The following is a 25,236-nucleotide window of genomic DNA, read 5'->3' on the forward strand; positions in this document are numbered from 1 at the left end:
CTTTCGCGACAATTTCGTGGCTATTCTTTTATGTATTGTGACATAACTATTAAGTATTATAAAATGCAATATTTTTATGTTAACTTTTCATAATCGTAATATTACGTCTACCTATACTATTTTCTTGCCATTCACGTAAAAATTCAATAAGCAAATAGGACAGTATCAATACAGATTCTGATACATAGATTTTATATTTTTTGGTATTTTTAACTTAAGGATATTATGTTTCGTAATAAGGTGTTTAAATTTAGCTAGAGGGAGCTACAGGACGGTGTGGGTGCGGATTAACTAGCTTTAATGGTTTCCTGCCTTTTCACGGTTCAGGTGTATGAACTAATTCTAGAGTAATTTGATACTTACGCTTCAGTAAATTAATTGATACCTTATAGACTGAATTGGACTATCTGTCTGTAAATTGAATAATTATATTATTTTGTTGAAGAGCTGTTTTTGCAGTTTTTGTGTAAGATCCAAGCAATGCTTTAGGAGGTGTGAGACCTCTTATGCATTTTAAAATAGAGTGAACAGCAAAATAATGCATCGAGTTCAGGTGACACGGATGATGAGTCTTATTTGATGGGTGGAGCGACGAAGATAGGTAAGGTAAGCAAGTCATATAGTTCCTCAGAGATGATGTAGGAGATGGCAAGACGCGTTTTGTAGCTTTTCTTGTTTATAGCAGCCAAAAATACGTCCAAATTTGGTACGTAACTATGACAAAATTCCCTTTATGCGCGAGGACAATAGAATAAAAGACTACTATGTCTAGCAGTGTGCGATTCTAAGAACTCACGGCTGAATAAATTATCTAATTAGATTTACTTAGTATTTATTTATAATCTTTGAAACATCTAATTTTTATCACTATATTGGTGGGTAGAATTAATACTTTGGGCAATTTAAGTTAAACCATGATGGTATTGAAGGTGGTAGAACCCTTTGTGGTTCGACTCTGGCGGCACCACCGCCACACCTATTTCTGCCTCATAACAGCAGTGTTAAGCGCTGCTGTGTTCCGGTTTGAAGGGTAAGGGAGACATACTTTTTTTAAGGCGTTCCAGCTTAGTGTTCAGGGGTAGCGGCGCATCTGTGGCCGACCTCAGGTAGGAATATCTAATCCTATCTGGGGTTGATTACGGATGTCCATGGGCGGCAGTAGTCACTTACCATCAGGTGGACTGCATGCTCGTCTGCTACTCCTATATATATATAAAAAAAAAATGGAACAATGGGCCAAATAAAATATTACAATACGGGTGAATCTGTAAGGCACTGCTAGTTTATATATTATTTAGAGATAGAAGGCTTTTCTTATACGTCAATCCAGTAAATCGGAACCTCGTTTAGCTTCACTAATGTACATTGTATTAATGTGAAGACGGAGACAGTATAGTTAGGACGCGCGTATGTGCTGTGTCGTTAAACCTGATAAAAATGTAAACTTGTAAATATTCGTTATCATTGTTATTAACTTATTTTATAAGTGTATGCACAGTTAGGTGTACGAATGCTTTTGTCTCGGAGTGTTTAAAAATAAAAAGATTTTTAATTGTTTGAAAATTTGAAGTTTAAGTAGTTTTATTGGTATACTTTATTTGTTTACGAAAATGGATGAGGCTTTAGCGCATTACGACGGGAAGGATCAGAAGGACTGCAAGAGCGCGTTAAAGCCGCCTGATGGTGGTTGGGGCTACTTAGTATGCATCGGTGTCGGCTTTACCACAGTGAGTATTTATGATTTTTTATATACTGTTGAAGCAGCTAAAAAAAACCAGTACATTCCATCGTATTCACTGTTGCCAATGGACATCAGTAGGTACTTAAACCCTGATAGGATTGGAATCTTACCTGAGGTCGGTCACAGATGCTTTGTTAATTTTGAGGACTAATTTAGGTCACCTCGTATACGTTTATGTTTACCATATCTATGAAACAAGAAAACTAAAGTGCGTGACACGATATATTTGTGGCGGTGCTGTCTCCTTACCACGCTCTTTAAATCTGATCACACTAGCGCTATATTGCCGCGATAATCACAGTTTGCATACTACTTTACTTATAGGCTTGATTTATTATCACCCTAAGTGTCGAATATATGTGGAATTGAAAATTGGGAATCCTAATAAGTCTCAGTTAAGTGGTGTATTATGAGACAATTAAGGAAAGGAATAAGTGGGTGAAGGTGTTAAAACTTTAATTTTATGGCATCTTTAATGGTGTTATATCACTAAATAACCTGTTGCGTTTTTGTATTTTAAAAGCTAAATCAAAATGAATTGATAAATTGATGTATGAATGGTTTGTCAGAGGCTCTTAAATTTTTGGGATGAACTATTTTGTAGCACCCGCTAAAATTTTTAGTAAACAATTTTAGAGAAGTCAATTAAAATAGGATATAAATAAGGATTTTTGAAATATATTCAAATTATTTTACTATAGTACCTATTATTTTAATTAATAATTTAGTGTTATGTTCATGATCAGTTATTTTTATAACAATAAATTCCCATTTTATAGTCACTGGCAGGTACGATTTTATAAGTTAGTATGAAAAAAGAAAAAGAAATGTCTTGACGTTGGAATTGTATTTTGCGCGGGAATAACGAATATTGTAAATAGGGTTAAGAAATATTCTTTTTTATATTCGTTTATTCTTTCAGGATGAAATAATCGATGTAGTGTAGTTATCACACACCTGTATCTAAAATGCAGGTCTGTGATGTGTGTCAGGTTGATTTCATATAATTAGGTATTGTTTTATTTGACATTTAGTCCCTACAACCGCTCCATAAAGAGCCAAAAGAAAATGGGGTGTCTAGTTCCGTGTTTTACCGCTCTCCTCCCATATTATCACATATTTCAGCGCACATATTATGGCCTTGTGTGAGAAACATTGTATTTATATAAACAGGTAAGTTATTGCCTTCGTGAATAAAATACAAGTACTTACTGGAACCATAGATTAGTAAAGATACTTCGCCGCCTTGAAATTGAATGAAGCCACAAACGGCTTATTAGTAAGTTCTTTTTTTGAATTATTGACAAATAAAAACATTTTTAGAGAAAATTTACGAATAAATAACTAATACTGCGTAATTTACATAATAAATAAACAATTATTTCAAATATTTTAGGGACATTTTAGCACGGAGACGTGGCAAAACTTTTTTACGCAACTATTTCAATTCTCAAAACTGGGTACATTTTCTTGTTAGGGGTGAGTAATCTTTACTAATCTATGACTAGAACATAATACGATACAATTATCAATTGATGATTATTGTAATAAAAGGTGTTAATTGTCATGAATGTATGTATAATCCCTGTTCCACAATTGAAATCACAATTTAATTTAAAAAACTTAACATGAGATTGATTCTTTTTAGAAGTGGTCAAAAAATAGAAAGGACAGCTAAAGTCTACTATTAATGCGTATTTTATTTGAAGAAATTCTTCGTCATTGGTAATTTACCTAATTTTAATACAAATCTAATTTCCGATATAGATATTTTTATGCATGCATCTATGAGTTTTTTCATCATAACATAAAATTTCTATGGATGTAACTTTGAATTGACGAAGATTTTACGATAATACAGAAATTCAACCGTAATCGTTATTGAAATTTTTAATTATTGATAAAGCTCATTAATAGTTACGTAACAAACAAATATCGTTTGGGAAACGAAAGAAAAAATGTTCTTTATCATTTTTAGCCCATTTCCTTAATGATGATGATAAAATAAATTAAGTAAACGTTCATTAAAATAAAAAAAAGTATAATTGCTTAAAACTCTTAGCGGATATAGCGCCCTAATTATATGGTCCCTTCAATGTCTTTCCAAACCAGTTTTGACTATAATTATATGACAATTTTAAAGATACTGACGTTATACTTTAACATAATCGTTTTTAACACACTTTTTAAATAGCTTGACCTGTATATATGTAAGTAACGGAATTTTTGAACTCGGTTTTTACCTACTTTGAACAGTCCGATTAATTTAAAATTTTCAACAATTATCAAGCACCGACGACAATACACGATTTAAATAATTTTATCCCATTCACCTCATCAGGATCGTCAGGAATCAGGATTAACGTTTTCGCGTCGTTTTTAGTTTTTCAACTTTCGCTTTCGCTTTCTACACTCACAGCCCCACACTAGGATTCCCTGTATCGTGGGTGCTATGGACACACACAGAGACAAATACACAAACACCCAGACCCAGAAACAGAAATCTAAATTCATCATTTAGAAATCTGTCTGGCCGGGGATCGAACCCGGGACCCTCTGCGCGTCAGACCGGCATGGTGACCGCTCCGCCACGCGGGTCGTCAAACTATAAGTTATTATTATTTTTCTTATTATCTTATTTCTATGCGTGCGTGCGAGGTTTGATGCTTCTCGTAGTATTTTTCAATACAAAAACAAACACGCAAGTGTGCATTCGCGTCAGTTTTAGCGTACGTAGCTTAGCGTCAGTTTAATATACTTCATTTTATATACTTAAATCAAGTAAGAAATCAATATTTAAAAAAAAAAAAAGAAATACTCAATATTACAAAAAAGAATGAAACTTGTATTGTATGTACTTGTATTGTAAACCTTGTATTTAGGCAGTTTTATATATTTTGTGTAATATTCCTTCAATATTTTCAGCGTGTCAGCGCCAACTGATAATCGCGTTAGTCTGCATTTGAGATTTAAATTCGATCAGCATTTTTCGATCAACTTTTAGAGATTCCAATTACCTATTTGGCCTATAAGTACAAACTAAATTTTGCAATTGCATGTAAAGTATTTACGAAGTATTCGTTGTTCATACTTGAAGACAAAATATTTTAATAAATTTTGGTAAATAATGATTTGCCAATTTATTCAAAGAAGTATATATGAAACGGTCCTATATCCTTCGTCACTTGGTTAATATATGAATATGACATGCCAGACAAAAAAGTATTATACACGATATGTATTAACGTATTTACAACCATAACACATTTGGACAGGCATGGGCCGTGCCTGACAAAATATTGTACATACAAAATATAGTTAACTTTGCCTGCTACGACCCGTATCTGACACTATCAATGTCTGTAGATTAGCTGTTTAAATATTGGTTCCAAAATTTTCAAATTGATCGTGTAAACTAATTTAGTAAAACCTTGAGATTTTGGTCTAGACTTGTTTGGATATTATTTTTGATGTGAAACATCTATAGCCGCACGTAAAACCGATTTCTGGCGTGGCGACGCATGCCGTGGCGACACATCGCCACGCTATACGATGGTATATATATACAGTCTATATGCAGTAGTGTGTACGGTGTGGCGACGCGTCGCCATGCGCAATCGACTGTGCGATTCTCTCCCACTCGATCTGGCGTTAAACCATCAATAAATTCGTAAATTTTTGTATTTAATGAAAATAAATGTTTATTCAATAAATAGTCATCGTTATCTGGAAAAAATCGTAATATTTTATTTTATCATTATGACATATTTAGTTCCTATCACAATATGTTATTTTCTGCATATTACTTTTACAAAATAATGTCGATGTTTCGATATCAAAAATATTGCATAAAAACTTATAATTAACATATATCTAAATCTAATTGACATTTTCGTTATTAATATAGGTAGGTACAATGTTATATCCTGTTTTTGCATTATGTGACGTATTAATGTAAATCAGGTACCTTTAATGCCAATGACATAAGATGATCTCCGTTTTTATCCAACTGCCCTAGGAGAGGAATGTTTTGTCTTTTAGGTAAAACTTCTATAAATGGAACTTACATTTTAGTGTAAAATGAAATTCGCAAAGGATTGTATTATAGACCAAATGTTTGTACTAAAGATATAAATGAACAAATTTCTTATTCCAGCACCTACACATGTAGAGTAGGAACTTATAAAAAATTGTGATGGGTGTGTTAAGTCCACCAACTCGCATTTGACACGCACAGGGAGACTACTATGACCTAAACTCTCTATGTGGAGAGTGACGGTGAAGGGACAGTAACGGGTTCATAACGTCAAAGAGAAATTACGAGCAAAGTGTACTCTTTGGCATAGCTATACTTTAATATTATTTGTTTTTATGTAAAAAAAAAATACAATATAAAACCTTTTTTCAAGATGATACCTTAAATAAATAAGGCATTAGATAAAAATCTCTTATTTTGATCTGTCACTTCGTAGCGGTCTAAACTAGTTTTAACGAGAAAATGAAATCGAAATGCTTCTTAGTCTCGTGATAGATTAATTTATGCATTAGCGATTGTAAAGATATGAGTATGAAATGATAGATTAACTACGTTTATTGCAGACAATGCATTCTGAAGTAAATAAGAGTAAATAATGTCATTACACCTGTGTTAACTGTTATTATTAAATGAGTTAAACACGATAACTAGCGCTATATACGATCTGACGTCGCATTCTGATACGTTGTTATGTCGTATCGGAACGTGGAAATGGTGAAAAACTTTGACATCTATCGTAAAAATACACGCCACGACATCGCATCGTCGTTCGCTGTAAAAGTTGGTGACGTGGTCCCAATGGAATCCCATGACCCTAGTATTATTTTTGCATGTCTGACTCTTTGTCAAGCCTATCAAAAAAAGAAAAAGAAGTAAATAACTTGTTTTTCTTCAAATTTCAACGTTGAAAATATTCTGCCATTCACGACGCGATAACGTGTCGTGATTTTTCACGATCGACGTTCTAGTGTTCCATGTCCGTCCACACATACTATCTTCCTTTTTAGTGGCACTGGTTTAAGGGGGTTTAAGCTTCCAATGTTGCCGCCTGCACCCTTGGAAGACTCCTCTTAGTCGCTTCTTACGACAGGGTACGGGATACGGTAGTTATATTCTGGTCTCGAGAATGTAATACCTATCTATATTGATTAATATGTGACATTAAAATGAGGTTAAGCTGTTATTTTGTTATGTGTTGTTTTACTGGTGTAACAAAATTATGTACCTATAGGTTATTATAGTTAAACTTTTACGATGTAGTAAATGTCAATTAGATAATTATGTTAATAACATTTTTGTGCCTTCATAAAATACGAAAATTATCATAATGCCCTCTTTATAAATATATTTTTTTTCTCCCAATTCCTTAAGATTAAGCATTAGATAAATTGATTGTACTTATAACTATTAATTTATAATTACTGTTTCAATTATTATGTCAAGTAGATTGTAATAAGTATATGTCCTATATATAAAAAACGCATCAAATCGAAGTTCTCTGTTTAATAATATCGATGTACGAGTAGATAAATGTAGGGAGAAGAACTGTCTATGTAGAATTACTGTAGAGAAATTGATATTGGATTTGAAAGGACAAATAATTATTTATCGTTTGTACGTATCGTATGCTTATCACAGAAACACGTGGGTTTAGCCCGTACGCAGGAAATATGTGCTTGACATGACGATGAAAGATGAGTGATTTAAGTTTCATCTACAGACCCACGCAGAGCAGAGGTAGCGTGCAGACAAACAAGTTGGTACTTTCCTATAAAAAAAACGCATTCTACACTCACAGCCCCACACTAGGATCGTCTGTATCGTGGAGGCTATGGACACACACAGAGACAAATACGCAAACACCCAGACCTAGAAACAGAAATCTAAATTCATCATTAGAAATCTGTCTGGCTGGGGATGGAAACCGGGACCCTCTGCGCGTCAGACCGGCATGGTGACCACTCCGCTACGCGGGTTGTCAGAATAATATATAATGTGTATTATCGTATTTAGTTGTATCCACCGTAACTTGGGCGCGTAAACATGAGCAGTGCCGGTCAAAATATTGTATAGAATATTATGATTTTGACTGACGCGGTCGAAATAATGGATTGACGTTTGCTTAATCGGATTTGTTTCTGGTTGGAGATATATTTTTATCAGAATGTTTGCATTTTTGCAAGTAAATTGCGTCTAAAAGTAAATTAAGATTATACAGTTATCTATCCTAAAATCAACGTTAAATTAAATGAAGAAATATACGAATGTAAATAAAATATAAGGGAGATCTTACCCTTTCTGAGTAAAGAAAAAGGCCGAATATTAATACTCTCTTAAGAATAAGTGGCAACCCTTATAATCATGTATTTTATAACACGCCTGTCATCTGTTTTACATAACAAATCATCGCGACGTCAGTGGGCAACTTTTTGTTTACCTACATTTTTACAAGGTGATTACGAAACCTGATTATTACGCTAGAAATGTCTGTAGAATTTAACTTTGATGTTCGATGTGATTAGTTCCACTTATGGTTCCACTTCTGTTAATACTTCTTATGTTAATATTTCTGCCTAATAACAGCAATGTTTATAAAATGTTATAAAAGTTCATTGGTACAATTTTCGTCCACCTTCTTCTTCTTAGTCGTTCCTTCATGACTGAAGTTCGTGCCTGCTTTGGAAGTCTTTTATGCAGGTGTGCTGCATATCCAGCCAGTGTGCTCGGTCGTCTGCTTTTCTAAAGCACTCCGTAACAGACATCTTGGTGAGGCCTTTGATCTGGTCAGACCACCTAGTTGGTGATCTTCCCCGAGGTCTTTTTCCCTCCACTTTCCCAACTACCATGATTTTTTCTAAGCAGTCATCTCCCCGGCGTGCTATATGACCAAAGTAGGACAGAATTCTTTGGAGGCAGGTGGTTGATAGCCTTGTTTTTACTTTCAGTTCTTTTAATACTGAGATGTTGGTTCTTTTTGCTGTCCATGGGATACGAAGCATTCTCCGCCAGCACCACATTTCAAAGGCGTCGATTTTCTGCCTTTCATTTGCTCGCAGTGTCCAAGTTTCCACGCCATAGAGAAAAATGGAGAAAACTAGTGTTTTAACTAGCCTTATTTTTGTAGCTCTGGATATGTTTCTATCTCGCCAGACTTTTGTCAAACTTGTCATGGCAGATTTTGACATCTGAATTCTTCTCCTTATCTCTGCTTCGCATCCTCCTTGGTCACTTATCATAGATCCTAAGTAGACGAACTGGTTTACGATCTCCAAATCGTTTCGTCCACCTAAATCTCCATAAATTGTCAAATCTCGAATCGTGGCATGCAAAAATTGGTTAAGATCACAGACTTAGATTTTTTTCGCTAGGCATGTTAAGATTTATCGATACTTTTAGGCTTAATAAAATACACGACACCTACTTATTTTTGACATCGTATTAATCAAATAGATCAGATATCTGAAAAATGGCTATGAATAAAATCAGTTTCTAATTTGCATGACACAGCTTCTAATTTGCAAAGCAAAGCAAATAAATAATGAAGCAAGTAGACTTATCTGTATTATAAAAAAATACAAGTCCTCGTATTTTTTTGCAATAAGGAATGTTCACGCATGTTTTTGTGTGATATGTAAATCAATTAAGGTTTTAGTATATCCAATAAGTTTTATTAACACTTTGTTTCTTGTTTTATTGCGGAAATAGTATTTGTCTCACACCTGGTTTACTATGATCTATAGATTATTTACTATGATCCTAGTATATCTTATGGATATACCATAGATTAGTAAAGATACCTCGCCGCCTTGAAATTGAATGAAGCCACAAACGGTTTATTAGTAAGTTCTTTTTTTGTATTCTTGACAAATAAAAACATTTTTAGAGAAAATGTATGAATAAATAACTAATACTGCGTAATTTACATAATGCATAAATAATTATTTCAAATCTTTTAGGGACATTTTAGCACGGAGACGTGGCAAAACTTTTATACGTAACTATTTCAGTTCTCAAAACTGGGTACATTTTCTTGTTAGGAGTGAGTAATCTTTACTAATCTATGGTATATACATACTAGGATTACAGTTCGATATGGTACTCTATTCCTCTGAAGTCAATGCAATTTTGATTACAATCGCATATACAGCCACGAGCAAAAAATTAGGCACCTTACAAAACTTTTAGTCTGAGGTTAATATTAACGTAGGGAATAACAATAAATATGTTTCATAACAAAAACATTTATTTATGAAAGATAATCAATATTTGGTTGGTCCGCCTTTTGATTTAAATACAGCGGCCTACACATACATACATATATGACGTAATATTCATACATAAGACTTCATACAAAAAAATGATATTCTTGCTCGATCCACTTATGTGGTTCAATATTAAGCCATACACACATAGTAACGTATACGTAGTATACACGTGCAAAACTTATATATATTTTAGTGTTGTGCAAAAACTAAGTATATATGATTTGAGATTAGTTAAGTCTGTAATTTAGAGAGATATGAGATCGGCGACTACTTTTTTACTACTTATTCAATTTAACACAGATTACAATTTATCTTTGTAACGCCACTGTCACGGCAATTCTAATATCTAATATAAAATATTATAATTGAACTAATTAATTTACATCTACGACCTCTGTCATAGTTTATTGAATTTTTTATGAGCTGTATTATTGCTAGTGCTTGCTTGTGCTCGGTATTAACAATAATCAACCAATTTTGAATTTTATCAATTTATAGTCTTTTATAGGCAACAAGACTAAACATTGGATAGATGAATTATTAATATCGAGAACTAGTTCTTATAGTGTCCCCATAGTGTCGCTGTATGATTACATCCTAATTGCACACATTGAAATAATTACTGTCATATACACACTGACGATTTTTCATTTATCTTGAATCTGTGGGGTCAGTTTTTAGTTGACAAGTAAGTAGGTAACATATATTTGATACTTTAATTATGACAAAAATTGATTTCACATTAAAATTTCCATAATGCTAATAGGGCTTTAATAGATAAAAAGATATTAATTTTTGTATATTTTCCACAATGATTTTTTTTATAATTGAAGTAAAAAACTAGTAAGTGTGTAGTTAAGTAGGTACATATTAAATTCATTAATTACATTAACAATCTACTTCTCACCACGCCCACGGCGACGCCAAAATGGATTATAATTTTTGCTGGTATTTATGCAAAGAGGACTCATAAATAATATATAAATAGGTTTTGTATAAATAATTGTATGTAAATGTTGCAAATAAAAAAAGCTTTTAAGTGGACCATTATTTAAAGAGAACATTAATCTTTTCAGTTTAATATACAGTCACATATATTTCAGATCTCCGTACTAACAAAATTGGCAATAACTTGTGGGTGACTTTTCAAACTCAGGTCTATTGCTTCATATGTAGATACAATGTACTTACATATAGTCTGATTCATAATTAAGTGTCTAAAATGTAAACAAAGGTGTTGACCTATCAAGAAAATATGTTTCAAATGGTAGTTTCTTATTTTTGACAATATCAAATTAATACAACAATAATAAAATAATAATCTAAAAAAAATAAGATCAATTCACATTTTCTAATATTTATATTAACTCGATTTCGTTCCATACAGTAATAATAATAAAAAAACAAGGTTTATGGTAGAAAATTAAAATGTGATAATGGTAACACAATCGGAACCCAGAACATTTCTTGTGCCGTCATTTTTAAGTTTCGTAGCTGATGTTATTCATTTTCGTGATTGTAATTGAACTCGAATGTATTATCGTTTTCATAGCGCGTTTGTTAAATTGTGAATAATTGTAAAGTTTTCGTTTTTTGTTGAGTTTGTTAAAGTTTTTGTTTCTTGTTAATTTTGACAGTGATATTTGTTTGTTTACATTTTGGACACCTAATTATGAATCAGACTATAGTTACATACGATAGACTAATAAAACCTAATGTCTTTGTATGTAGGTATAGTACTATATCTGTTACCGTAAAATTTCTAAATGATTTATTGTAATTCGACATAATAAACATTATATAGTTTCGTCTGTTACAAATCCTTACTAAAATTATAAATCCGAAAGTAACTCTGTCTGGCTGTCTGTCTGTCTGTCTGGTTGTCTTTTCTTCACGCCTAAACCACTGAACCGATTTTAATGAAATTTTACGAAGATAGTCTGAGACCCGAGAAAGGACATATGATAGTTTTTATCCCGGAAATCCCACGTTAACTAGGGATGGCGATGTAATATCGATTAATCGGAGAATCGATCTTTTGGACCAAAAACATCGATTATTTTAATCGATATTAGTAAGATTAAATCGTAAACTTTGCATTTGATCAAGTGATGATCTTTAGCAAAGTCCAGCAAAGTCCAAGATCTTTGTCCATGAGCCCACGAAGGTTTCAGAGTTGGTACGACCAATTTTCGCCAGATGGCGCCACTGGTATTCCAATGAACGTACGATTTTCCAGTTTTATGTATGTTAGTATGTATATATGTTATTTTAAACGCGGGCGAAGCCGCGGGCAAAAACTAGTAATTAATAATCAATCTGTCCAATGTTTCGCCTATCGAAGATCTCTGGTAGGCATTTAGTAAGTAATTATTATTAACTACGCGAAAAAACAAAACTTGCTTTTATTTTGCTTGAATTTTTTCGTCTTGAATAAATAAGGTCTAAAAGGTTGAACTGACTATGAGATCGAATAACTTACGATTTAGCCGGGCTAATAAAAAATAAGGACCGATCAATCTCTACATACCTATATTTCTATACGGACATTTTTACATATATTATTATTACGCAAGATTTTGAAATTGGTTTTAAAATGAGGCAATATCACTTTATATAATGAAAAATCGTATAAAATGTAATAAGTTTACCTGGAACAGTATTTTTGGAATTTTCCTGCAGGATTATTTTAAATAAAATATTCCGAAATAACGACTTCTTTTTAGCCGACTTCGTTTATATTTATCAACCGCTTTTTATGAAATGATTGTAGCAAATTAACAACAGTCCACCATAAGGCTAACGGAATACTGCTGCCCATTTTGTTTTACGCGGAGAAATCCTCATGGATTCCCGTATGGGATATGTCGGACTCTTACCGACTAAAACTCCGCGGCGTTCCTCTGGACGCTATATGCCGGGTCACGAGAAGCGTTAGCATTACATTCGCGGCCCGGCAACGTCGGCCGGCGCTGATGTTAACGCCAGCCACGTCCCGAGAGGGAGGGGCCCCTCTCACTGGTGTCCCTCATGAGATGAGCGTGCAGAACGCACACACCACATCTCGAGCCCTAAAAACTGGAATTGGATTAAGGGGATACTGCTGCCCAAGGGCAATTATAATCGACTCCAAGGATTTTACTTAAACTTGATCAGAGACGCTTTACAACTCCTGAGCACGGATATAATCTCCTCATTAAGTAAGTCGATCGGATGCGAAACGCAAGAATTGATTTAAGTTAAAAATTATAGGTTGAACCACACTGGTTCTACCACATATCATTTTCTATTAGTACTATTGAGATAAAATTAATTCTAAAATAATTATCCTTTTCCCCATTATATATTTTTCTGCCATACTGTTGCCCTCATCAGCAATTAAATCGGCTTTTAATGAAATAAAATAATTACCGAAAGATGTTACATAAAAATTCTTATAATTATGTAATGTTCTTTATTCAATATTCAAATACCTTTTATGTCAGTAAATATACAATGATATGAAAAATATATTCAGCACATGAATGTCGAAGTACCTATCGTATGTTAACATAAAAATGTAGGTACTGATTAATTAATTAACAAATTAAAAAAACGAAAACAAATAACTTTTTTACAGTGATAACGAATAACTTTTTTACAAACCGGTGAAGAGCGAGACGGACTCGCACATAAAAGGTTTCGTACAGTCGTTAATTTTTATTTATTATCAGTATTAAGATCAAAGAACTGTATGGAGAATTAATGTTAAAATAAAAAAAAAAACGAATTGATTAAATATACTTCGTATATGTCACTCCTACAATTTAGACAAATCCAACGACAACTATATATATTATAACTAAAAAAACACGCTAGAATCGCATAAGGAAAATGGTTAGTCTAGATTCCTGACGATCCTGATGAGGTGAATGGGGTAAAATTGTTTAAATCGTATTAATTTTAAATCAATCGGACCGTTCAAAGTGGGTAAAAATGGAGCTCAAAGATTCCGTTACAAACATACAGGTCAAGCTAATAAAAGCGTGGTAAAAATTCTTTAAGTTGTTTGGGATACACATAATGACAATATAAGCTCGACAAACATTATCCTTCGCAGCCAGGTAAAAACAGCATAACATATCGAAATAAACATAAATTATTGTTTATTTTATAGGGGACCCTCTTGCATTTTTAATTTAATTTAATTATTTAAAAACAAAAGTATCTCTGCCTATGGATTATTTGTCTGAATACGGGCATAAGATTTAAGTTAAAAGACGTTGAAAAATCCGTTTTATTGTATGAGGGGCTTATTGATTGAATGAAGAATTTTGATTTTTAACTTTTGACGTGACAATGTCGTATAATTCGATGGAGCCGACTGCACGCACCAAAAAACATGACTCATGCGGCGTTACCTCGCTCTGAGGCGTTCCATTTAAGGCTTGAAGTGCAAGAGCGCGGAACGAGCGACAAGGAGGCACAATCTCCGCGTATTTACCTCCTCTATATCCATACAAAATATCTATCAAACAAATAAAGTTAAAATTTTCTTTTGAAAAATGCAACCATTCAATCAGTATTTTGATATTTCATTGTCACGTTCAACTATCGACAGTAAACCGAGTTTACAGACAACTGATTTTTTTTATTTTTAGATTTATTGGTCGGAACTATTTTTAGCTTAGTGCAATCTTAGTAACAGGGTTCCGTTAAATCAATTTAGGTACGGGACCCTAATAACGAGTCTGAATAATTTATGCTAATTATATTAAATTTTTAACACTAGAGAGGAATTAGTGACTCTGTTTAATCGATCATTTTAAATGCGTCGTGCTTCCCATCAACATAAAACAGGTTTAAAAATTGAACCGGAACGCCATACGCTTAATAAATTGTATAAACTTGTTGATAATACATGTAAGGTACATAACCTCATAAAATTTTACTAATTTACGTACTTAAATTGATGCTAAATTGCATTTTTCATTCATTCATTAAATTTTAAATACTCGTATACTAATTCAAGGTTTCTCAAAGTGTATCTCAAAGGTATGTTAATCGTTAGGGTTATGGGAGAAAGTTGCTGTAATAATTGCTACAAAATTTACTCGCACGCAACACGCAAATGTTGGAAAAAGAAGAATCGAGCCAATTTGCAAATGTAAATGTTTGTGATAATATTTTTTTATTAAAAATATTTAAATTATTTTACTTATCCATAGGCAGTTTAGCTAGTATTCGCAAAGGATTCGATACTATATTTAAATTGTAACAGAAATACCTTCTGAATACGTTCTTCTATAATTTAGGGTTGCAATGATATATCGAAAGATCGAAAGAAAAAATTAATATCGATATCAATTTTAAGAAACTCATGCTCTAGCAATACGACTTAGTAGGCGAATAAATAGGTTTCCTCCACGTCTTAAACATTTTGTGAGTTTAAATGACCGCTATATCGAATAATCGGTAGATTGAATATTAATAATGTTGCGTTATTTTTTTAAATATTATCGGTATACGGACATTTTAGCCCTTCGATACGTTCAACTGTAAAAACACATGTTGGGTTGTTACTTACATTTAAAAAGAAGTGATTGTGGGTAACGGGAAGTTGATTATCAATTACTACTCCTACTAATATTAGGAAAGTGGTCTCTAGTAGTGTATATTAAGAATATTCTTAATTAATGGTGTGGTCTGAATTAGCTCAAGCTTCACATGTACCATTATGTTAAATTGACATTGTAAAAAACATGTTTTTTTAAATATGAGTGTTATGGAGTTTCTTTCGCCGCTTCTTCTCCATAACGAAACACCTTGTGAAGTGGTGGTAGTTGAATTGACATTCAAAAAGTGCTCTGTAAAGAACCTATTTTGAATAAAAAAAAATGATTTGATTTGATTTGAATGATGAAAACTTTTACGGTGTTCGTACTCATCAATTGTGAGATTATTAACATTTCAAAGAAGACACATAAACACTTATTATTCAAAGCCACCGTTTATCTGATCATGTTTATACAAAAAAAAAGAGATTAAATATATAATAAGGCGATATAGTTCATTATATATATTTAAATATGTTTATTACCTCAATTTCCACCTTAATGTTTGTTATTCATTCCACGGAGTTACTTTTATTAAATCAATCGACATTTCATAATATTAAGTAACATTTAAATAGCTGTTTACAAATTTATTATATTAATGAAAAACTATTAAGTGTGAATGGTTCTGTACCACTATATTATTGAAAAGTTTATTAAGTAAACCGAAAGCCGCCGAAAACACTCCAGAAATTAAAAAAAAAAAAAACAGTTCATATCGGAAATACGTAAACAAAAACAAAAACCGTATTTTTTGTTAAAACGTAAAAAATCATACTAAGGGTACCAGTACCTAGCAGTACAGTAATGGGTCGAAGACGAGACAAAGATGTTAATGATGATGTTTCACGTTTCAGATGCTGGGTTTCGGTTCTACGAACGCCTTTGGCATTCTGTTTAACAATTTTTTCATCGAGCAAGATGGTGCCAGTGGCCTGCCATTGGTCATAGGCGTTTACAATGGAGCGCTTTCTATCGCAGGTATTACTATTAATTTTATCATAAGGTAGGTTATATTATTAATTTTAACAATTAACTTATCAATAAATATTTAATGGTAAGTTAATTGTTAAAAATAAAAATATATAATAATATATTGATTATATGACTCACTTTCTTTGCAATTATTGTAAAAACAAAAATCCAACTGCTTATAAATGTAGACTTTGCCACTCTCACAATTCAGACAAATCCAACGATACTCATAATATATTAAAATCCATGAAGTCGTTTGGGCTGTAGGGCCTAATTAAAAATGAGATATAATTATAAGAGGTACATTCGGGTAAAAAGTCACTATAAATCAAATAATTGACATAATAAATTAATTATCTTGAAAGAAGCCGCTTTGAAACTAGTTATGATAATCATGTTTTTATTTACTTGAATTACCTATGATAATTTCTTAAAATATTGCCACAAAAAGGAGGTTGCTGGATCACGAGGTTAACAGATTCCAATAAATGATATAGGCGAAGATCAATCTAATTCTCGAAATCATACAAGTTCATATAAGTTTGAGAAATACTGCTGAGTAATATTATCAATGTCATGAAATGGATCACATGTGGTGGTGGTTTTATCCCCTAAATCCACTGGCCGTCTTCAGCATATGTGGGATCCCCAACGAAATACTACCGGAGTGTCTGAGCACAGTACAACAGTTGGGCTCTACGTGGGTGAGATTTTACGCTCCTTACGTTTATGACGATATGCGGCCATAGATACCGTCGTGGTTTCCAGGGTTGCTAGCTTGATCTCACATCTTTTGTGACCGTTATCCCGGAAGTCCCATTTTAGTCGCCTCTTACGATAGGCAGGGGTTACCATAGATCTATTCTGGAGACTACAGGGAAAATAATTATACTAGGCCTAATATAATTTAGTGTTTGCTAACCTAAGGATTTATTAGTGCCTCTATTTCCAATTTCCTCCTGTTTTGTTTCTTACTGTCTACTTAAATAATAATCGACCCTTTAACAGCATTATTTACATTCGTTCGATTGTATTTTCCCAGAAAATATGTAGCAACACTTTCATAAATAAAATAGGTAAAATCTGAATACGTTAACAATCTTCGGCTACAATCTGATATCTATTAATCGTGTCTCTTTATAAAAATTAAGGACAATATAAAAGGTTAGCCGATCGGCTTTCGGAGGCTTAATTAAAGAGAAATTCTTCATTAAGCTCAGGTTTCAACCATGTCAGCTAGTTGCTATGCTGCATGGCCTAATTAATAAAAGGCCGAATAGTTCAATATAAACCGTTTAACCAGAATAGCAGTCAGCTGAGCAAGGCGGCCGTATCAATACTGTCATCGGTTAGTTTAGTTCCTTTACTATGAATTCCTTTATGTCGATTCCTTTATGTTAATTCCGTAATAGCGTTATAAAATATTCCGCTAAAATATGCATACATTCAATTTAGGTTAATATTCTCATCCATACGGAATTGTTAATTAAATTCAGGAAATGGAAACATATGTGGAAAAATTAACTTTAATTTTGTTCAAAAACATCGCATTTAAGCGCATACAACAGTAGTTTTCTATAGTCGCTACACAGCATTCGTAAAATAATGTCATATTTAGATTTTATTGTAAAAAAGTAATAGATAACCTTTGTCAATTGTACAATATTTATAATAAAAGATGGTTTTTGATTGGTGGGTAAAAATTCATAAACATAACATAGATTATGTTTGACATAAACGAATTGCGCACAATGATCCTAATCCGCACTGTTTTCGAGTGTTTATTGAAGCATACTCTATTAATTTGACCGACATTTAGATCGAAATGTTATTGATCCACATCATACATTATAATTAAAATTGTTAATGTACTCACTGGTCACAATAAATCAACACTTGTCATTACTACATAATTCTTAATCAAACTCGAGCGTCAAACATCAAAAGCGTTTACGAACGTAAGAAGTTAAACTTCTTTTGCGAAATAAAAAACAAACTTTTTCATGCATTCAAAATTTTTTTACCAAATTAACGTAAAAGTAGCCACTACAAAAACTACAGCTTAGTCCTCAGGGGCGCATCTGTGGCCGACCTCAGGTAGGAATATCTAATTCTATCTGGGGTTGATTACAGATGTCCATGGGCAGCAGTAGCCACTTACCATCAGGTGGACTGCATGCTCGTCTGCTACTCTTATATTATAAAAAAAAATCATATTAGGTGTAGTTGGATTCGACTAAATTGTGGAAGTCATATATATTAACTAATTACTTTTAATTTAAGGCTCTACAGGCTAAACATTCATTTTTGTTTTGTTTTATAATAATACTAGTTTTTATAACGACAAGAGTTTTTTATTATATGTTTCAGGATTCCTAAGCGGCATAGCTTTAAAGAAATATTCTTTTCGTCAAGTCGGCTTAATAGGTGCCGGTTTATTTGTTTTAGGCGACATATTGACAATTTTCGTTAATAGAACCTATCAATTGGTGTTCACCTTCGGAGTAATAAGAGGTATTTATTTTGATAACTGTATTATAAGGACAATAAAGAATTACATAAGTAAGTAGATAAGTCACCGTATGTTATGGTTGTACTTCAAGGGAAGGTATGTCTATGTCTATGTGTTCGTATATCGTAAACAAAGGAAATAAGTTCTTTACATAATCTTTTTAACTCTCTTGTGTATAGGTTTCGGCATACTTTTATTAAATGAAATACAATTCTAAAACACACATAATATAGAAACAATAAAAAATTGTACTTGGGATTCGAACCACCGACCCTCCGAATTTCCAACCTAGGTTAACACTTCTCTTATTTTTTTTAACAAATTTGAAATAAATATTTAGGACTTCACTGAACTTTGAGCTTTTAGTAATTGTATAAAATATTTCCAGGTGCTGGCTTCGGTGTGATGATACCAGTGAGTTTCACTGCATTTAACTGTTACTTTACCAAAAAAAGAACTGCCATGATGAGCGCCAACCAAACCATGAGCAGTATGGCGTCCATAACGTTTCCTATGCTGGTGACGTACCTCCTAGCTGAGTACGGGTTCAGATGGACGCTGGCCTTGGTCATGGCGCTTGACTTGCACCTCCTCTTTGCTATGCTGGTCATGCATCCAGTGGAATGGCACTTGGTGGCGAATGAAGCGATTTCTAAAGACGGTATGTAGTAAAATAAACTGTGTTCATTTGTGTATGTTTATTGTTGGTCACCAATCGATTTCATTTTCTGTGGGTGTAAGAAAAATGGTTAAGTGAAGTATTGCATGGAATTGTGGTGAATATTCGACCTAAGAAATAATATGAAGCCTCTAAGAATATTAGAACTTTAAACAGGTATATTAAACAATATGGAAGAGCTCTAAATTTTTACTAGAGTAGGTATAGCAGGAATGGCCAACTCTTCGTCCGCAGCTACAAGTCCAGTTAATCGTGTCAATGCAAAGAAAAATAAAACAATTGGTAATTTCCAACTACAATCTTAACCATGCTAATGTAGTCAAAGATAGGAACACGATCCATACTAATTCAGTAATTACCGAGCATAGTCGTTTTTTTTGGTTTTTCTTGTTATTAACAAAAATATTACCAACTTGAAATATACTTATATTCATTAATTTCGTTTACTTAGAACGCTCGTAACCAATTACACTAATTAATTAAATCAAAGCAAAGAAAAATAATTTACACATAGATAATTAGAATAAAGAATAAATAAATATAAACAAAAATTAAGAAGAACATTACTTAATTGGTATGCAGGTGGGATTATTATTACGTAATTGGTAGAGTCTTGTCAGTAAACAAAAGAACTTAGGTCTAATCATACCCGTGGAATATAGAATATAACATGGGTTAAGAAATTAATAACAGCATGACAACTAGAACCTACGTATATGTCATCAAATGCCTAGTTTTATGAATATTGTAGGTATCAGACGAGGGATATAACCTCTAAAATAAGTATAATGCGCCTATAATAATGCAAGGTGTTGAGAAAACTTCGATAGCGTGATTCAGAAACACGTGGCGCCATCTCTGGACTAGTTGAGGGAAGTTCCTACAATATCGAAACGCGATATAATCAAACTAATAATTCATGACCATTGTGTATCGTCAAATCATTCATCACATTTTAACCCCATTGACAAAATTTCAGATCCATCGACCAATTGTGCCGTCCTAAATGTTAAAAAGAATGAATTTGATTTCGATGAAACCGTTATCAAAATGTTGCCAGGTAACGATAATGTTGTAGAGAGGGAAAATAAAAAGTCCAAGCGACATGAGTCTATACAAAAGAGTATTATGTGAGTATCACTTTATTATTCTGTAGCTTCTGCTCGGGACTTTCTTTGCGTGGCCTATGGGAATTCTAAAGCAAGGTCCTGATTTATTATTTTCCAGGGCAAATCTTGCGTATGTACGTGTTCTATGTTCTTTAGAAATATGCAATTTAAGCTTCAATACAATTATAAGCTTGAATGATTTGTATATTTTTTTGTTTCCTTGTTTTTAATTTTTCATTTTGTTATTTGTGTTCTATTGCAGAATAATTTTAGTTATATATTATGCTTTTGTTATTAACTAATTGTACTATCCCTCTTCTTTTGGATTAACCTCATGTACAATGAAGTATACAAAACTAATTAATTAACCCATATTTTACAGAAAAACCATTTATAAGAATGTGGAGTTAGACTTGCTGAAGGATCCCCGATTTGTAAGCACATTGGTTGGCATAGGATTTGCTTTCCTTTCTGACGTCACCTACTTAGCTATGGAACCTATGCTACTCTTCTCTTATGGATATACTCAGGTAAATATCTCTTATTAGTCATTTGTCGTTAACTCATTCTTTCTCCACTGCTTGGCAATGGATTTCCTCTTCCAATGAAAGTGGTTTAGGCCACCTTTGAGAACATTTTTTACAGCCAGGGGCCATTTAAGTGAACGAAGGGACAAGAATATGTGTTACATTTTTAATTTTAAATATTGTACATATTTTTAACGATTACCGTGCTCTTAATTATTCAACTTAATAGAACGGAAGATCCGTACCAAATAAATTTGATATAATTCTTAGAATCTTCTTCCTTTACTTTACTGTTATTGGTCAATGTAATATAATTTATTTATTATTTATTGTGTTACAGATGCAAGTGGCCACATGTGTGATGGTCGGAGCGATAGCAGACTTGATAGCGAGGTTTCTCCTTGCAGTATTTACTTTTTTCTACTCAGTAGATAGCCGAAAACTTTTCTTCGTTGGTACAACCATTACAGTATTTTTAAGAATTGGTCAGTAAATATTATGCATACGTCACACAAAGATACCGCTACCAATATTTGTAATAACATTAGTGTTACGCGCTGCGTTGTTCTGTACCCTTACTATGAGTTTTTATGTTTTTACAAAAATGACTGTTTTTGTATTTGTTTACGTATTTCCCATACATTTTCAATCGTTTCTGATACAGTCTGCTAGGGGCGCTGATACGTAAATACGTAAAATAGTTATTTTTGTCAACTTATCCGAGGTATTCAAACTTAGGTCTTAAGGGTAGCAACGAATCCGTGACTAACTTCAGGAAGCATTCTAATATTATCTGGGTTTAATTTAAGATGTCCATGGGCGGCAGTTGCTACTTGCCATCAGGAAGACTGCATGCTCGTTTGGTATTTCTATCTCATAAAACACGAATAATTACTAAGTAAAGAAATAGCCTCCTTGACATTGTGTCTCTGCAGTTTCTGGGTTAATCCGCGGCTGGGTAAACATCTAAATATAGAATTTAATGTGTCTCGGTCAAGACTTGTTGATATAATATTATTCACCCTGTGCTCGATATTTATTGTAAATCAAGAGCATTTAATATATTTAAGAACAATAATGAAGTACACAAAATCCTTGAGCAACATAAAAAAGTACGAATCAACTCGCACCAAAACTTTAGTAGCCACTTATAAAAAGCTTGTCAAAAGATAAAGAATTAATGAAAAAGAATCTTACAACCCTATGTTTAGTAGCATACGAGCATGACGTAGTCCTGATGATAGATAGTCTGATGATAAGTGCTCAGTTTAGCCCATAGACATCTGTAACCAAACCCATACAGAAAAGGTGTTCTACCTGAAGCCGATTATAGAAGCGTAATCACACATGGGGCTAATATGGTCGCTTCAGATGTAAGTCGGCAACCACGCCCTTACAATGAGATGTTTCACACTAGGAATGGTGTGGCGACGGTACCTCCCCAGTAATTATACTGAAACTTTATCTTTCAAGTACAACTATTGTATAACATAATAGACTATCAATTAATATAATTTAGTAATAAGTTTCCATGACTTTCGCCATAAAAAGTTTATTAATGTGGACTGTTGTCAGTCCGTTGCAAAGATTAACTCGTAAAAACATTAGATATAAGTATGTAATTTCTTAAGTACACATATAAATACATATTCGTAAGTTATGCTACTCTGGCTATGTAATTAATGAAATATGTGTTCATTTTTTTAATCTAGATGGCGTTTATTACAATCAAAAGCAAATATATAAATTGTACATTTTGACGCTTACAGTTTTCCTTTCTAGCTACAAATACATTGGTCTGTTTTCCCAAACGCGGCAAAACAAGTATAACTTGTAAATTGAGTAATAAGTATTAGAATCTTCATCATGTTTTTCTTTATTTAAATCATGTATTTCTTTTCAGCTCTAGTATCATCGAGCAATTTAATATTCGTGTTCGTGATAACAGTGATATCTGGTCTCGTGAGGTGTTCGGTTCAGGTGTTGTTCCCACTTGTACTGGTGAAGGCAGCACCTGATAGATTCCCTGCTGCGTTTGCGCTGCATATCATATTCTCTGGCTTTTTAATGCTATTAGCAGATCCTCTTATAGGTAAGAGTTGTTGATAAGCTAGTTTTACCATGCTTTTATTAGCTTGACCTGTATGTATGAATCTGGGTATGTAACGGGATATTTGATATCAATTTTACCCACTTTGAACTTTAACAATAATTCAAAATTTTGAACAATTATTATCGATCACCAATAACATTATATAATTTTAATAAGTTTGCCCCATTGTCCTCATCAGGATCATCAGGATTAACGATTTTCCCTTCAGAGACGCGCCCTGTGAACAGCGTGGTTTTTAGTTTTTTTTTTTTATCGAATGATACCTAATTATTACAATATTAGAAACAATAAATAAGCTTACATAAGAAACCAGTTAATATCTGTATTTACTACAACGTTTATAATATTGAGTACATACATACTTACCTTCAGTGCGCGAAACTGACTTGCACTTGGTCGGCCATTGCTACGAAACTATATTTTATGGTACAAAACGTTATTCATTAAATTATTTGTTTCAGGTGTAATATATGAAGCAACAGGGAGTTACGTGTGTTGTTTCCTAGCAATGAGTTTCTGTTGTTTAGTCTGTGTTGTGCTGTGGACTGTAGAATATTTCATTTATCGGAAGCATAGAGGCTGAAGGCACTATGATAGCTTTACCAGGCTTTAATGAAAATGTCTCAAAATTATTGTAACTTTACTTTTGATTAGAAGTAACGTATTGCGTTTAGGCAATTATTGGTCGTCATTTATTTTAACAAATGTCTCAAAAGTCATATAGGCTATGTAGGAAATAAAGTATGTTTATGACGACCTCATGGTTAATATGAGACAGTGTCGTAGATTTTCACGAAACGGCGACGTGTCGTAATTTCAAGGTTGAATGACCATAAATTAAAATATTGACTATATTGTCTTCTATATTATTAAAAATGTTTAATACTTTTTTCATTTAGAAACATACCACGTTGTCATAGATTTTTTGTTCTAATAATGATTACTGCTCTTCATATATTATTATCTATATTGTAATTTTAATACTACGTATTTCAATTTTGTTATTTTGTTTTCATATTATCTCATAGTGTAAAGAAGTTCATATATTTTATGCAAAGCTGTTAATAGATGGCACCACTTGTTTTTATTACACGTAGACTAGATATATACGCACGTATATACCTAATATATTATCTAATTAAGAAATCTTTTTGTAAAGATTTTCCATCGAGCCCAGATTATTTCTATTAATGAAGATTTAGGAAATTTGTCTTACATTTACGAATTTATGAGGCTTGCTATCTGTAATAGGTTTGAAAATTATCATTTTTTGTACGATATTAACTATACCTTATGGGGACGGTTTCAACTATGTATGTTTCTAGTATTATACCTATGAGGAAAGACTTCAATCTCTTTATGTCTGTGAGAATGTGTATAGTAAAATATACTTATTAAAGTACCTATTAATGGTAGGTCATTTTAAGTATAACATTCTTTTCTTTTCTTTCCTTATTACGTAAATGGTTCTGAACCAATGATCACAGAACTTTTAATGTCTGTTGAAAACAATAGCAATGTTTTGATATATTTAAATATATAACCTATTACAAATCATTCCTTATTTCCCGATTCTAAATATAAGTTAAACATTTATTACATAACACCTGCATAACACTATTATTCACACCATGAAATAAATAACGATTCTTGTTACAATCAAATATATACAATTTGAATAAAAA

The 25,236-nt window shown here is 32.7% G+C and overlaps 1 protein-coding gene across 1 annotated transcript; it reads left to right on the forward strand.

The window, feature by feature from the left end:
* Nucleotides 1-1,554: 1,554 nt before the first annotated feature.
* Nucleotides 1,555-25,070, forward strand: LOC140751784 (monocarboxylate transporter 9). The gene is made up of 9 exons (XM_073085823.1): nt 1,555-1,727; nt 16,494-16,617; nt 18,982-19,125; nt 19,512-19,784; nt 20,782-20,932; nt 21,294-21,441; nt 21,779-21,923; nt 23,342-23,530; nt 24,013-25,070. Exons 1-9 carry the CDS (start codon nt 1,611-1,613, stop codon nt 24,132-24,134), a joined length of 1,413 nt encoding a protein of 470 aa, XP_072941924.1. The 5' UTR covers nt 1,555-1,610; the 3' UTR covers nt 24,135-25,070.
* The last annotated feature ends 166 nt before the right edge of the window (nt 25,071-25,236 follow it).

Source organism: Epargyreus clarus, unplaced genomic scaffold (assembly GCF_041222505.1).
Source record: "Epargyreus clarus isolate Ecla_fem2 unplaced genomic scaffold, WU_Ecla_fem_2.2 ptg000023l, whole genome shotgun sequence".
Taxonomy (NCBI): domain Eukaryota; kingdom Metazoa; phylum Arthropoda; class Insecta; order Lepidoptera; family Hesperiidae; genus Epargyreus; species Epargyreus clarus.

Coding starts and splice junctions, on each gene's coding strand:
- LOC140751784 (XM_073085823.1), top strand. CDS start 1,611: ATGGATGAGGCTTTAGCGCATTACGACGGGAAGGATCAGAAGGACTGC. Junction 16,618..18,981: donor TGGAGCGCTTTCTATCGCAG/GTATTACTATTA, acceptor TATATGTTTCAG/GATTCCTAAGCGGCATAGCT. Junction 19,785..20,781: donor TGAAGCGATTTCTAAAGACG/GTATGTAGTAAA, acceptor ACAAAATTTCAG/ATCCATCGACCAATTGTGCC.